The sequence below is a fragment of the Pipistrellus hanaki genome (genome assembly GCF_964339955.1).
Source record: "Pipistrellus hanaki genome assembly, chromosome: 11".
Classification (NCBI taxonomy): domain Eukaryota; kingdom Metazoa; phylum Chordata; class Mammalia; order Chiroptera; family Vespertilionidae; genus Pipistrellus; species Pipistrellus hanaki.
This window is the reverse complement of record NC_140513.1, coordinates 21954096-21970695: the sequence shown is the minus strand read 5'-3', so window position 1 is coordinate 21970695 and position 16600 is coordinate 21954096. Positions and strand designations below refer to the sequence as shown.

The following is a 16600-nucleotide window of genomic DNA, read 5'->3' as shown; positions in this document are numbered from 1 at the left end:
ACAAAAGTACCCGACTTCCCCAGGGCCAAGCAAATGAGTTTGCGACTGGCTTTATTTACTTAGGGAAGAACTTGGGAGTTTTTGTGCCAACAGCACATGGACAGGTTTCGGCAGCATTCTCTCCCCTTTTCTGAGCTGTTGTGGCAAAGTTGTCTTAGCACCATGTTGAGGAAATTGGATTTATTTAGTTATTTTGAAGTGTAGGGCATTCTAGCTCCAACCTCACCATTACTTTTGATTCTTAGTTGGTGGGGGGCAGGGGAGGGGAGGGTTACTTCTAAGTTCTTCAGGACCTGACCTATCACTTTGCAGCATTGACCTATCCCTGTTCTTTTGGGTTGCCCAGATAGGTGTGTTCTGTCTTGTGGAGAGTGTAGTTAATTAAAAGCTCCAGGCAGAACCCACAAGTGCTTTATTTATTTATTTTTTTTTTCATTTTTCTTGCTGTTTCCTCCACCTCTCCCCTTATCTCATTATCCACATTTCTCCTCCAAACTCCAGCATGAATTCCCTCCTTGTAAATCCCTGCTGGCTGAAAGGTGGCCTGCAGACTGCTACCTGCGTGGCTGCCCTGTGCTTTCTCTGTGAGGGGAAAATGTGAAATTAACTCATATCCAAGTCTGAAGCTTTTCTGAAAATGGATGTGAGTAAATTAGGTGTCCTGGGAATTAGCCAATGTTCGATAATTAATAATCTTTCCATCTGGGTGAAGAAGGAGATGTTTAATAAGTTTTGTTGTTGTGCTTTCAAAGCAGTCCCTTCTGATTAAGCAGAATAGTACAGTACAGTGTTTCCCTAATTGATGGTGTCTGGACATGGAAGGGAAAAGCAGAAAACTGAGCTGCAAGTGCTGAATATGAAGAGCTTTCATTCAACACATGTTTACAGAACACCTGGCAGGTGCTAATCACCATGCACATTGTGTCATTTGCCCCTCAGAACCATTCCCCGTGAGACAAAGGAATAGGCAGGAACACAGCAAGGCTCAGGGAATTAATGTAATTTACCTTCTGTTGTGACCTGGGTCCAGATGCACAGCTGACAGCTCTACATCCAGTGCTCATGTCCATAGGACTGGGCTTTTCATCGAGAACCAGTTACATTTACTCCTGTGATGAGGGTTGTGGCTGACCCTGGAGGAAACCCTACCATTCAGGGGCCTTCTCAGACATCAGGCTGCCTCTTAGGCTGCTGGCGAACCTGGCCAGGATTCATTCTGTAGGCTACCAGCTGACATGGTACCGGGAGAAAGGACATTATTGCAGAGGTGATGAAGTGAAAGAAGAGGGTGTTGGAGCTAAGGCAGACTTTAATCACTTCTTCCATACTTCTCCTTGGAACAAGCATAAGTATTCACCACTTTTGTCATTTAGCGCCGTGGTAGCTGCTGTGAGAGACACAGACTTGTAAGTGAGCTCAGTCTTGCAGTTCACAGTCCAGAAGGAAACATAATCCACTCACCCATGGAAAGTTAACCAAGAATATTGGAGTTTGGCTGAAAGGCAAAATGAGAGCACAAAAGGGAAATCATAGACTGGAAAGAGGCTGAGATTGCCCTGCCTCATCCTGTCATTGATGTCCTACTGTTGCCTGAGACTAAACGCCTCACCAATGGCTCGTGGCCTATTGGCAGATAAATGCATGATTGCTGTGAATGACTGACGGACTGAACCCAGAAGGCTTCCTGGCAGAGGCAGAAATGGAACTGTGCCTCAAAGGGTACGTGGAGATCTGGAAAGTAGAAAAGAAATAAGGAAAGGCATTCCTATATGTTTAGGGACCCCAGTTTAACAAGGGAATACATTTACAACAAGGTATTGATTTTATAATTTTTTCTTTAAGCGCGGTATTTTAAAAGGCAATATGTTGATTTTCAAGAACTGTCACTTTCACGCTGCGCCTGATTCTGGGCCAGAGGAAGTGGGTGTGGAAAGGACACAATTGGGATTCAGGAGGGGAGCTGGAAGAGGTGGCTGCAGCTGACTGAGCAGAACAAACAGAAAGCTCTTAGCACCTGTTCATCACGGCTGGAGACAGCACACAAAAAGATGCGTGCTTTAGCATGAGGGATTTAAACAAATAAGAAAAGGCATTTTGACATCCCCACCACTCCCACTCTAATCCTTATTCAATCTTATTTGCTCTTCTAATTATCTCTTGAATTCACTCGCCAGTCTGTCTCTATTGCCTCATCCTTACCCCAAACCATCTTCTCCTCTTGTCTAGATGATTGAAGGTCTCTTCAACTGGCCACCTCACTGTATTCATTCTGTTTTTTTCGGGGGGTGGTAGGGAGAGATAATCTTTAATGCTCTTTTTTCTTATTGTTGGTTATTTTGCTTTCTGTTTGTTTTTTACAAATACACCAGAGAATCATGCGATGCTGCCAGCATTGGACGAAATCCTGGGCCACAGATCGTCACTCTTTCACAACTGGTCCTGTGATGGCAGACTTTTCATCTCAGAGTCTACTGACTCTGACCCCCACATTATCTTCAAAATAAAGAAACACGCCATCTTTTCTCCCGTATGACTTTGTTGTGGAATTACCACCATTGGATGCACCTTCTTTCTGAGCTCTGGTTTGCCTCTTTTGACTGTGGGCCTCACTGTGTCACCCACACCTGTGGTCGGCAGTCTGTTCAGTCATCCCCGATCCCCTTCCCAGAGGCGATAACACAGATTTTTGGCTCCTGTGGTGTCAGCAGAGTTGATCGCAGCTCCTACGGGAAGACTTGGAGAAACCCGGAATTTCCCACCAGAGGACCCACCACATCCTATCCTCACTTCTGCATCTTGAACGCCAGAAAGGGACAGAAAGGACCCTTTTATTCTTGCCCCACTGTTCCAAACTACTCTCTATCCTAAACAATTCTTTCCTAAAATAAAGCCGGGCATAAGTAGTTTTCTTCCTTAAACCTTTCAATAGTTGACTAGTAGTCTTATAACTAATTCCAAACTTTTTAACAAGGCCTCCTGGCCCTGTATCATCTGGGCCCTCTCTGCTCTGGTCTCTACATGTCCCATTGCCAGTGCTCTTCATGCTTCGGCCACGTGGCCATGCTTTGTCTCGTGTCAGGCACTTTGCATATGCTATTCCCACCACCCTCTTCACTCCTGGGCACCTTCTTTGGAGGAGACTTTCCTGGCTCCCTATAGGTTAACCCCATTACAGGACTCAGAGTGACATTGTCTTTATCTGACTTGTCATTACTTGTTGAATGTCATCATCTTTCCAAGAGATACTTGGGGTTCAATTGGCGAACAAACTAGGCAAGGAGTTGTGAAGCATACATTCTCGCAGTTAGAGAAAGATAATAAAATAAACATAATAAATTATAAAGTATGTTAGACCACAGAGGTATAAATAGGAAAGAAAGATATAGGTAAGATCAGGAATGCCAGATGACGGAAGCAGGTTGCAATATTGAAAGAGGATGGTCAGCATATCTCCAATACTATATGCCAATTAACTCAAGAAGTATTATGGTAAACATAAAAACTATGACTATAAAGCTATAACTTTATATAAAGCCTGGTATGGAATAGTAAGCCTTCAATACATGTTGATCAAAGAGACAAGTGGGCAATACACTCATACTAGAGGCCCGGTGCACAAAATTCATGCATGGAGGCAGAGGGTCCCCTCAGCCCAACTTGCACTCTCTCCAATTCAGAACCCATTGGAGGATGTCTGACTGCTGATTTAGGCCTGATCTAGGGGTTGGGCCTAAATTGGCAGTCGGACATCCCTCTCACAATCTGAAACCACTGGCTCCAAACTGCTCGCCTGCCTGCCTGCCTGATCACCCCTAACCACCTCTGCCTGCAGCCTGGTCACCCCCAACTGCCCCCCATGCTGGCCTGGTCACCCCATGCAGCCTGCTGTTCAGTCATTTTGTCATCTCTCGCTAAATCTCTTGCCGGCCTTGTCATCCCATTCAGCCTGCTGTCTGGTCATTACTGAGGGCATCCTGGACAATTTGTATATTACCCTTTTATTAGTATAGATACTTACACTCATTCAAAATCCAAGGTTGCCTCCATAACAGAACAGATGCAATCGTCCTATGATCACTCAGCAGTGTAGACAAGGCAAGGCAGGTGCTAGTGTTGTCTGAATCCTCCTTTGAAATCTCTCATGGAGAAAGGGAATTTGTCTCACTTCTTTCTCCTGTCTTTTGTGAGACCCCAACAGGGCCCAACAGAGCTATTTAATTAACCTGTCACGAGGGCACAGGGACTTCCTGGCAGTGAATCCTGAGAGCACCCAAGGACCAAGGAGCTAATGATACACACACACACACACACACACACACACACACACACACACACACACACGAAACTACTCTGTCCTAGAGATTTGATGTGAGGATAGATTTGGTATCTCAACTCATGGTTCTCTCTCTATGTCTCTCTCTGTGTGTCTCTGTTGTGTCTCTGTCTCTCTGTCTCTCTCTCTCACTCCCTCTCTCTCTCTTTCTATCTCTCTCTCTCTCTCCTTCTTTCTCTGTCTCATTCTGTGTCTTCCTCCTTCCCTCCCTCCTTCCTCCCCTGTCTTCTCTTCTGAAAAAGAAGCAGCTTGGCTCCTGGGCAGCTGAGCTTTAAATTGGAAATGCAGTCTTCCTTGGCAGAACAGCAGTGTCACAGCCTCCCCACTGCTCGGAGCAGCCTGTGACACACGTCCCTGCAGGCAAGGCCACAGAGGGCTGTGTAATATCCTGGAACCACCCCCTGCGCGTTTCCTTTAGGATTCTACTCCAGCGGTGCACTTCCTCTCCTCTCTAGCAGTTCCCCACCCTGGATTGATCTTTTGCTTTTTTTTCTCTCCACTTAATTACTGATCCCATTCCTTGGATCATTAGAAACCACCATGGCCCTGACAATGAGGACCACGACAGATGTCAAAGGGAAATGTAGAGGGCCCAGTGACTGGGAAGTCTGACAAAGCACTCTGATCCTCCCCCTCACCTCTCACACACTCCCCCCCCCCCCCCCCCCAACCTTCATTAGATAAATTTCCTTTCTAGGCTGTTTCTGAGAGGCCCAGGCACAACCAGGGGCTTTTATCTATCTCTTCCCTCTGCTAATCTCAGAAATACAGCAGTTGGATTGAAGCCAGCTCCTACATGGGTCTGATTCCTTCTCACCTAGATGATTGCAGTTCCTGATAAGTCTTCCTAACTCCAGTAGACAACCACTCCAGGTAAAAGAGCATTCTTACCTTTAATCTAGTCAGTCCCACAACATAGATCATGATGACAACATCATCGGGAAGTTTGTTGTTGATAACTTCAGTCATTTTTGAAATGTTACAATCGGAGCCAGATGCAGGAGGATGCAAATACTGAAGTACATTTAAGAAACACATTTACTGCCCTGGCTGGTGTGGTGCACCAAAGGGTCACAGGTTCGAGTCCCAGTTAAGAGCACATACTTGAGTTGCAGGTTTGATCCCCCGCCCCAGTCCAGGCAAGTGCAGGAAGCAACCAATCAATCAAATTACCTCTTCTCACATCGATGTTTCTCTCTCTCTCTCTCTCTCTCTCTCTCTCTCTCCCTTTTCCTTCTCTCCCCCTCCCCTTACCCTCCCTTCCACTCTAAAAAAAAAAAAAAAAACGAAAGAAAAAAGAAAAAAATACTCTTGGGTGATGATTAAAACAAAACAAAATAAAATCACATTCACTGCTTTCAATTGAGAGCTTTTGGGACATATTCTCTGCTTGTTTTCTCCCCAGACTTTAAGCTGAGCACAACTTTCCCTGGAATTTACCCTTTGTCTGCACCCTTGAGGGGGTGGGTGCGTACATGTGTGTCCCTGAGTGCTCTTGCTTCCGGGCATCGAGATTCCAGTTTAACTGAGCATCAAAACCTTATTTCCTTCAGCCTTTGATTTTTCTGAAGGGAACATTAACTAGGCTTTCATTAAGAAAAGCTCTTTGTGCCCTGCTACTTTTTCCAGCTGGGTGTTTTGTTTGGTTTTCCTGGTAGAAAACTAGGGGTAAAGAATATTAACAACTTAAAAAGAAGTTAGGACCATGCTCGGCGTGTCTGGGCATGTGTTTTCCTATTAAGCAGTTCTCCTGCTGGTGGCCCCTAGATGACCCGGGGTCCCCCTTCCATCAGCCAGTTAGATGGTAGTATGCTCTCTGCTTTCTGCTTTCTCCCCAGCTTCCGGGCGTCTGCTGAGCTCTGTGCTCAGCACATCCTTGTGCTCCAGCTTGTTTTGGAAAGACTGGTCTCTATCCAAAATGGCTTACTTCTAGGTAGACTTGGCGCCCCTTCCCTTCCTCCCCTCTCCCCCCCCTTTTTTTTTTTTACTTCAGTTTTTGTTATATCTAATTAAGGAACACATCTTTTAGAACAGCAATTGAAAGTGATTTTTTTTTAACCATCAAAGAGATGCAGAGGTAAGATTCAGTAGAATAATTTCTCCTTTCAATTTTACATTTTGAAATATGTTTTAGGTTTACATTTTTATTTCCAGGCTTTCCAGACACTTTATTTTTCCTTGTTGTTTGGGTCCAAGGTAGAGTGGGTCTTATCTGGATGGAGTAAGCAGAAGGGACTGACCTAAGACGCGTATTAGGACCGTATTATTGGGTTCATGCAAGACCTAGAAAGGATGGACCCCAGTCCTAGATTAGGGCTGGGTCAGGGGCTAAGGAACTGACCCAGCGCAAGAGTAATACTGAATGATGGAGCTGAGCAGATTAAGCATATTGTCAGTATCAATATTTGTGTACCTACTATGTGCAAGGTGCTAAGGTTACTGTTCTGGTCACTGGGGATGAAGCAGACTGACAGTCCAGAAAAGGAGCAGATATTAAACAATTATACAATATCATGAAGGAGGAGGATGAAAATGTATAATAGAGAGATAGGAGCCAGTCAGGCAGTTAAGGATACTTTGCCATTGAAAATTGGTGTTTAATGCCCGTCTGAAGGAAAGGCAGACATGTGCTAGGCAAATATGGAGGAGGAAGAGTGCTCTAAGAGGCGGGATGTGAGAGGGCCCAGCCTGAGAAAGAGCTTGGCATTTTGCAGAGACTCGGCGAGAGGCTAAAGTACAGAAAGGTTGTGGTGAGCAGGGAGTGGAGACTGTTATAAAATGGGACTGGAGAGGTTTAAGAGAGTCAGAAATGATTGCAAGCTTAGACATTAGCCAGGCAGCCTTCTGTCCAGGAGCAGGGGCCCTACACATCAAGTACTACTCTGGTGGTAAGAGGCAGTGGCTGTCTTGCAGACTGTCCATTCAGGCTTAGGGCTGAAGTGTGAGCCAGGCAAGCTAGTCTGCTTGAAGGACAGCCCTGGGTAAATTGGACACCTGAATCAGAGTGACCCTTCATATGTAATCAGTGGGGACAGAGCTAATGACTGGTCACAAGGACTAGGCCAGTGCACTATGGGAACCCCGAGGAAACCAGGAATGACCCTTAGGTCTAAAAAGCCACGGACAACAATGTGGGAGCCTGGTATCTACACAGGACCCCTGAGTCCTGTGTATTTTGTGAAAATTGGACTCAATTCTGGATTTCCCTGGACTATGGATTTTATGCCCTTTGTATCTCTCTGCTTTAATCCGGGATAGTACAACAGCTAAATCGTAGATCTAGCTGTGACAGAATGTGAAGGGGGATAAACAGGAGAAAAAAGGGAATGCCAATTACACCCTAATGTCATGTGTGGGTTTTCACATTGTCATTCCTTACAAGCTTTGAAAAGCATCTCTCAAACTTAATAGTCAAGTATTTCTCTTGAAAGCCTCACTGGTGCCTTCTTAAATCCCACACCATCTCTTGATGAAATCTAGTTTGCACTCATCTACAATCCCATTTAATTTGTTCCTATTCCTTAATGTCTTTGGTGCTTTAAAAAAGAAAGAAAGAAAGAAAAACGGTTTTTCAGCATTGGGAAATTGAATGCAGACTGTGATCCTGGTTGGAGATAATGTACTGAATAGAAATGATCCAGAACAGTAAGGGGTAGCTCAGTGATACCAAGAAAGTCCATGCCTCTTTACCATGTGTTAAAGATGAGCTGGATTTAGGGATTGTGGCTAACTAGTAATATAAAGTTTTCTTTATTTTATTTTTATCATTTATCCCCTTATACCCCTCCCTTCTGCCTCCACTCCCCCTGCATCCTGCCATCACCACACTGTGTCCATGAGTTCTTTCTCTTTATATTTTATTTTTTGGCCACTCCTTTATATTTTAAAATATGTTTTATTTTACATAAAATGTAGCTCTCACAACTTATTTTTTCTTGCCTTTTAATTTTCTCTTTTCTACTGAAACCTCCCTCCCCCGCCTTGCTTCCAATTAAGATTTGAACCACATAGAAATAAGCTCCATTTTCCTCCTTTTAGACATTATCTCATTTCAATCCTACACCACCTAATTCTGAGGAACTTTTAGAAAGTTTCACCACTTTGAAGGTTGTGAAACTCATGTCAAAGACCTGAGAATGGATTGTGCTGTCACATTCTTGCTTCTGGTGTCCCCTGACACCAGGGAAAAGGACACTGCTCAGTGGCCCAGATCTCAATAAATAATCAGTATTCTGTATCAGAGAAATTAAAGGGAACACACACACACACACACACACACACACACACACACACACATACACACACACGGAATACTCAGTGCCACTAAGGGGTCCCTGTTAGAGTATTGCGTGAGCCCGGATGATTAATCCCCTCAATCCTTAGATGGTTTCTCTCTGGCCCTTCCGTGGTTTCTTCCCATGCCCCTCAGTACTCTGCAGAAGACTCAAGGGGACCTCTGCAGAGCCCTTCACTCTGTGCAGCCTTCCTTTCTGGTCTCTGCCTTGTGGACTCCAGTTGCTTTGGCCACCCGACATTCCCAGCTCTAACCACTCAACTCCGGGAGACCACCAGCCACTTTCCTGGGTTCCCCCTCTCTGTGTGTGGCCTGGAGAGTGTCTCCAGGCAGTAAACTAGGGCAATCACTTCTTTTGGTTCCCACCTTCCAGGGATCACTGCCCTTCATTGCCCCAAGGCCAATGCCTTGAATACCATTGTCTCCTTTATTTTATCTCTATCTTACAGTTGTGTCAGGCGTGAAATCCAGTCACAATCATTTCCTCCTGGCTGGAGGCAAAATCCCTCCAGGGCTATTTTAAGGTTGTTTAAGATTGCTTTCTGTGCTCGCTTTTCTGAGGTGCCACTTCATATAATTATAAACACAGAGAGAGTAATCTGATGGTACATTTTTCTTCTGTGGCAAAATGAAAATTCAAAACTCTTGGAATTATGTTCCTGTGTCATTAATTTAATTGCAATCATTATCTTTTTTTCTGCAAAGGAACTTTTAGAACTAAGAAAATTTAACCTACAAATAATTTTCAAATGAATTGAATTGTTATGAACACTAATATTCAGTCATGAATGAAGTTGTGAGAATTTTACACTTTTAGGTATATACGTCCGTATTTTTCCATTTGATTTGTCGTGGTTTGGGTGCCTTTTTGTTCACTTTGTATATGTTCATGGACTCTTAACTAGCTCACAGGCTCTAGGAATTGGGTCTTATTGCATCCAATGGAGAAAACAGCCCTGCTTTCCTTTAGGGCAGTGGTCGGCAAACTCATTCGTCAACAGAGCCAAATATCAGCAGTACAACGATTGAAATTTCTTTTTGAGAACCAAATTTTTTAAACTTAAACTTCTTCTAATGCCACTTCTTCAAATAGACTCACCCAGGCCGTGGTATTTTGTGGAAGAGCCACACTCAAGGGGCCAAAGAGCCGCATGTGGCTCTCGAGCTGTGGTTTGCCAACCACTGCTTTAAGGGTTTGAACTGGTACTAACCACCACTTGCAGGAGCTTTAATATCACCCCAATCATGGTGTCTGAGCTTGAGGTGTCCTACATTTCCCCAAATGTCAGTAAGGCACCCCAATCATTTTTAGATTTTTCTTCTATTAGGTACCAAGCAAGAAAAGGTTTGTCCCCTTTGGCAAAACTATGATCTTTATCCCAGATGAAGCAAGTTCTTCAGCCAAAAATGTCTCATGTCCCAGGGGATCACTTTCTGTCCCCCTAAATTAGCCAGGGGCCACATGCCCCCCTTGCTGTTTCTCCTCCCTACCTTGAGGGGACAGCTGTCAGAGTCTGGAGGCATGTGCAGTTACCACAGCTTGGGCAGGATAGATACTGCTATTGTAAGGTGACCAGGCGTCCCGCCAAAAGCGGGACAGTCCCAATTTTTAACAATTTGTCCTGCATCCCGCGGTGTTTTAAAAAATGCCTTGGGACGCGGGACAAATTGTTAGAAATCGGGACTGTTCCGCCAAAAGCGGGACGTCTGGTCACCTTATTTGGCATCTCGCAGGTGGATGTACTGGTGTGGGCTGCATGTCACACATAATGTTGCATTTGATCAGAGAAAGTGTTAATCAACAAGTCCAAAGTTGGTATCTTAGAAAAGGAAATGTGTTTCATGGAAGAGATAAGGAAGGGCTTAGTTAAAGGAAACACAAGTTTAAAAAAAAAAATTGGCATTAATTCATGACCTTTAAGAAAAGTGCAGTTGGCCATAGATAATACCGGTAGTAGCCCCTGTGTCACTCTTCGTGCCACGGGGAAGGGTGACACAGAAACAAGACAAACAGAAAAGAGGAAATAAACAGCACACCCCTGAAGCGTGTTAAGTACCATATTTTTCGGACCATAAGATGCACCGGACCATAAGACGCACCAGTTTTTAGAGAAGGGAAATGAAGAAAAAAAGATTCTGAAACAAATAGTGTCCTAAAATATTTTATGTGCATTAAAACCCAACATCACAGTCATAAACACATGTAATCAACCCTGTAAAGTAAACAGCAGCATTTAGAACCATTTTAGAGCCGGGCACGCACACAGAGACCACACAGAGCCGGGCAAGTAAAACAACTTTTTTTTTTACAGTATATGTGTAGGCTATATTTTGACCATAAGACGCAGGGACTTTTTCCCCCCACTTCTGGGGGAAAAAAAGTGCGTCTTATGGTCCGAAAAATACGGTAAGCCTTCCTTTACATAGAGAATAAAAGGTGTAGAAGAAAATTCTTTTTATCTGGCCTTGGAAGTTTTATAAAAGTCTAAAATCTCTGCTTGGTAGTTTTGGGTTTTTTAAAAGAAGAACCAAAATGGACTTATTTCCTAATAGAATAGTTTTGGGTCAAATGAGGACAGAAATGTTCTAAAATTATCTACTGCTGCCCAGCTGCTCCATTCTTATAAGTGAAAAGAATGTATTATGGCATCAATGTTTTGTATTTGGGGCACACACACACACACACACACACACACACACACACACACACAGCTGAAGGAACCCAGTGAGCAAGATTAGTGATGTATTGATCCAAAGTGGTTAATAGCCGTGTAGTCAAGGGAGCCAGGGCAAAGAGTGGCCATGGAAGGAAATCAGAGATGAGTGCGTGGGCACAGTTGTCAGTAAGGGCAGAAACAAAGTGAGTCCCTAAGTTGCCAACCCAAAGGATGGGGCACAGAAAGAGGAAATCCATGCAGGGTGGACAATACCAATCATCTTGTAGCAGAAACCATTTCATGGCGCGGGGCACTGTGAAGAACCAGGCAATTAGAATTCTGCTGATTATGGCTGTGTGCACAGGGCTCCCTATCCGGTCATTTTGTCTCTAAGACTGTGCATGGCTTGTATATATTATTTTCCTTTCCCTGGAATGATGATTCATTTGAACTGACTGCATTGTAGATCACACTGTTCTGCATTGTTTGTATACAGCCTGCTTATCTAGAGGACAAGTGATGCTTTTATGTAAATACCTAAGAGAATGGTAAACATATGGACTTACACATTATGATGCTACGTATTTCTGTTTCAGCCTGGACAGTTGTGGACGGTGCAGCCTTGCTTCATGGTGTGAGAAATGGCTGTAGGAAACAACACTCAGCGGAGTTATTCCATCATCCCATGTTTTATATTTGTGGAGGTAATGTGTATTTTTTTTTTTGCCTTTATGGAAAAATTGGAATCATAGTAGCAATTTTTATGCTGAGAAATTGGGGTAAAATTATTTCATCTTAGGATTGATAATTACATTTTGATAGCACAAACCGGATAAAGATTTAATAAATCATGCAATGTTTCTTTAATAGGAAGCCATAGAACACTTTACCTCCATAGGGGTACAACATAATTGTGTTTATTATATTTCTTTTATATTCAGTGGTAACTTCAATATAGTTTTGATTATGAGTGCAGCATTTCAATTAAGCTGTTTTTCAAAAATCAATGTCATGTTTCGGGAATTCAGTACACCAGGCAGTTTACAGATGATGTTAGTTGATGGTCCTTTGCCTTGGAGTCTGAATAAAGAAAAAAGTCTTAAAGTTGTCTATCTCTGCCGGGCATTTTTCTTCAGTGGGGTATTGAAAGCCTGTGTACTGTTTTTACAAAAAGCAATTTCCTTTGGTCATGAATGATTTTGTTGAGTTGCTCGAAGTTTGTACCCGGAAACAGTTTCTCTAGCACCTTTTTGGTTAAACTTCTTGTATCTCCTTCTGTATGTGTTTGCTATGGAGCAAACACATAAAAATTTATTTTATTTTATTTTTTGAATATATTTTATTGATTTTTTTACAGAGAGAAAGGGAGAGAGATAGAGAGCTAGAAACATCGATGATGAGAGAGAAACATCGACCAGCTGCCTCCTGCACACTCCCACCGGGGATGTGCCCGCAACCAATGTACATGCCCCTGACCGGAATCGAACCTGGGACCTTTCAGTCCGCAGACCGACGCTCTACCGCTGAGCCAAACCAGTTTTGGCCAAAGACATAAAAATTTCAAGAAATGTGGAATTATATGATTCACACACATTAAAAACAAAAAAACAAACAAACAAAAAAACTATTTCAGGTTATCTCAATGGAAGATGTTCATTTGCCAGAGACAGTGGTATTTCTCCCTTCTCAATAGATATTAGGCATCTAATGGTATGTTTTCTATCCTGAAGATCAGGTTTCAACTGTGAAAATGTAAACAGCTGAAAAGTAACTGTCAGAATTTCCTTTCTGGGTAACTGCTTGGCAGTTTCCACATGCCAAGCGTCAGTGTTGTGGGATCTTTTTAGCTGAGCGTCACAGGAACATGGATGTTGATCCATTTAATTCGCCAGGTGAAAACAAACACTTGGGTGAAGCCTCTACTTATATTAGCAGAGATACACTTTCAGCACACACGCTGTTTAAACACACTCTGTGAATTAGTGGGACAAATGTTTTTATCTTCTAACTCTTGAAATAACTTTAGCTATCTACTTAGTCAATTGGATAATTTTGAACATTCTGATTTTGGACCAATACTATATGTGTTTGATCCTTAAGTTGCACCTTATAGACACCCATTTGTAGTTTAGATGAACAAATATTATTTGATGATTTATTTTGTAGTGATATTTGTGAATCTAATGTGTTGCAGAATCAGGTGGAAATAAGAAATTAGAGTAGGACAGAGGTATTAATATAAGCTGAGTCGCACATAGACTAGAGCTAAGTTAATCTCTGAAAGGGTAGGCAAAGAACTCATCTCTCATCATAAACACATATTCTTAATACCCTTCCTTTAACTTGTTATCCAAGACCAAGGGTAACTCCATTCAGACCAGAACTATCCATCATGTATATTGTGGGTTCTGGTCACTGTTGTTCATATTGGGATTGGAATGTAGGAAAAGGAGTCCTTTCTCCTGCTGCTCACCCAGGAAAGGATAGAACGCTATAGAGTTAGTTTTTGATGGTAAAACTTTTCTTTTGTTATAAGAAAAATGAATTTTTAAAGTGAGCTGCAGAAATTGGAGTATAAGTCATCTGTCATCATCTTTATGCGCCCGAAAGCAATTTTATTTGATATTTTCTTAAAAATCAAACAGGAACCAAACCTCAAAGTAAGAGGTTTAATTTATTGCTGGAAACTATCTCTCTGCAGATTTTTTAGCCCACTAATGTGTGAATGCTGAGCTTTACTGGTAGAGCAGACAACAAAAGACATAAATCAGTTTTTCTGTGCCTTAACCTGACACAAACATAAATATCAGTCTAAAAATCTGGGAGAGGAAAGATAGTTTATTCTTTTTCTTGCTGTATTGTCATCCTTATTTTGCATGGAAATTTCTTCTCTCAGAAACAAGCAGGAGAAAGAAAAAAGGAAATAGAATTAAGTAGAAATTGAAAGAGAAGGAGGTGAATCTCAAAATGGCTCTTACAGTTCTCAAGTATTTCATTCATCAAACACTTCTTGTTTATCTACATTATTCTAGGTATTCTGATATAACTGAAATATAAAATAAAATAAAAACTTGGTCAAAGATAACTTGGGTAAAATGTCAATTTGATCAATGAATACTTTTTCAATGTTATTTTTTTATTTTGAAAGAATTCCAACATAGAAAACAATGCAATAGACATCCTTGCACCCACCATCAAGACCACATCTTAAAATCTTGCTATACGTTCATCAAGTATTTTTTTCAAGGAAAGTAAAACATTGCAGCTAAGGTTAAAGTCTTATTGTCCTGAACCCAGAAGTAACTAGATTTTTTAAGTTAGAGGCTTCATTCCTCTGTATGACTCACACGTGCTTTTCATAATTTTTCTACATTTTTCTACATGCCAAGTAATAAATATGTAATAAATATTAACAATAAATATTATCCATAAATAATATTTTAGGGAGATTTCACATAAATTATACTGTACTGAAATTTTCTTTTTCTGTTCTTTCTTTCTTTTTTTTTTCTAAGGAAGTTCACTTTCCTTATGCCAGCAGGTGGATTTAGGGAAAACACATTTTCTCTGAAATGAAAAGCAAACTTTCAGAATTCTGGCTTTTACACGGGAGTCTCTGTTCCAGCTCGAGTCCTCATGTCCTATCACCATGGATATTAAAGCCCAAATCCTGTCACTGAGATTGACATGTAACCCTTTCTCTACTCCCATCTAGGTCCACTGTATCATCAGCTTATTCACTTACTACTCTTATTTTTGAGGAAATGTACTTTCTCATTTCTGTTCCTTGAACTCAATAATATTAACTTTTGGTGAGGATAAAGGTACTGACAACAAAATAGCTAAAAAATAGTGATGTAAATAATCAAATATTCTCTCTATTGTACTTTTTCACCCACTGTACTTCCTTCTCTCTTTACTTCGCTCCTTCCACTTCCCTACCTTCCTCTCTGCCTTTCTTTCAGAATGTATTTTTTTTTCTTCTCTCCCTTTCTTACTGTGTTCCTCCTCTCTCCTTTTCCCTCTGTCATTTCAGCAACTTCTCTCATACTTGATGACCTACAGAAGGAGGATTTTCCTGGGGGAAAACACACTCATTTTGATGATTAGAGTATCAGGTTTCCCCTAAAAATAAAAACATGAACTGTATAAGGTCTTTTATGCCTTCACAATCAGTTCCAGATATATTCTTCCAAAAATACTTAGGACTGAGATATCCCTTTGACAAATCTTCCCAGATATCAATAGATTCTTCTCAACAATTTCACTGAATTCTCTGTAAACTCGTGAGTAACTCAGTCAAGTCTCTTTCAAATATATCTATGCTAAGAGCAAAACTCTTAAGTGGAGCTTAGCTTCCTTAGAAGACAATATTAAGTACCAGGACTTTGGGTGCAATGAATGCAATTGTTGCTTAATGTGTACAGATGTGACAGTTTTATCATTTTGACGGTTGCTTGTACCTGCGATTTTTATTGCCTATTTTTGACAACTCATTTTTCTCAGCTCGAACCTACCAAGTGGATGTTATAAATCCCAGCCTGGAGATAAATAATCTCAGGAAGTTCTGCAAGAACTTGATGATTCTGAATATTTTTCTCAGGGGACAGAAGTTAAAGAATTTCATATAATTTTTGGAAATGTGCCATCTCAATGTTTCTTATTTTTTATGTGCCTCAGGTTATAAAAAACAATGATTCTTGGTCTGGCTTTCTGATCTTTACTTACAGGTGCTTAGATTTAGCAGCTCTGAATGTTTTATTCCTGAGACTTAGATTGTTACTGTCTTAGATGTTTATGTTTAAGTCACATTGAGAACGTTTTCTCTAATTTTTTTAAAACTCAGTTGGTGTTTTCTAGGAGAATTCTAATCCTCGTGTATCATTGAGTAGAATGAGAAAATAACTTGATGTTGAAAGTCCTAGTTTCAGTCGGCCATCTGTTGCTGCTACACAGTAACTTCTTTGGACCTCAGTTGCTTCATCTGTGAAATGGAAATAAAAACTTCCTCATGGGTACTCTTAAGAAATAAATGAGGTAATGGGCCTGAAAGTGCTTGCCAAGTAATAAGTATGTAATAAATATTGGTCCCTTAAACCTAGCAATACTGCTAGGTTTAAGGGACTAATATTTATAGAATGTATACTGAGGTGCTATGAAAAAACTGTGGCCTTCTACATTTCAATGACAAATGCAAATTGTAAAGTACTTTTCCATTTTTTATTATTTAATCATCATTTGAACCAGTGTTTGTCATGCTGGAGCAAAAGGACAATACCAATATTTATTTTCCATCGTCTCAAAACACCAGTGCTG

General features: G+C 41.5%; 1 protein-coding gene and 1 pseudogene across 3 annotated transcripts in view; one reads left to right on the top strand and one right to left on the bottom strand.

The window, feature by feature from the left end:
- The window catches only part of PLPPR1 (phospholipid phosphatase related 1), a 175285-nt gene that overhangs the window by 84123 nt on the left and 74562 nt on the right, over positions 1-16600 (top strand). For both annotated transcript variants that reach the window (XM_084898436.1, XM_084898438.1), the window contains exon 2: positions 11881-11988. In XM_084898436.1, the coding sequence (XP_084754562.1) occupies positions 11926-11988 (63 nt within the window). In that variant the 5' untranslated portion in view covers positions 11881-11925. The remainder of the gene's footprint in view (positions 1-11880; positions 11989-16600) is intronic.
- On the bottom strand, positions 2374-3043 carry LOC311630279 (large ribosomal subunit protein uL14-like; annotated as a pseudogene). Its single transcript has 2 exons — positions 3019-3043; positions 2374-2795 (listed from the first exon to the last, which is right to left on the bottom strand). The product of its transcript is annotated as a large ribosomal subunit protein uL14-like (transcript).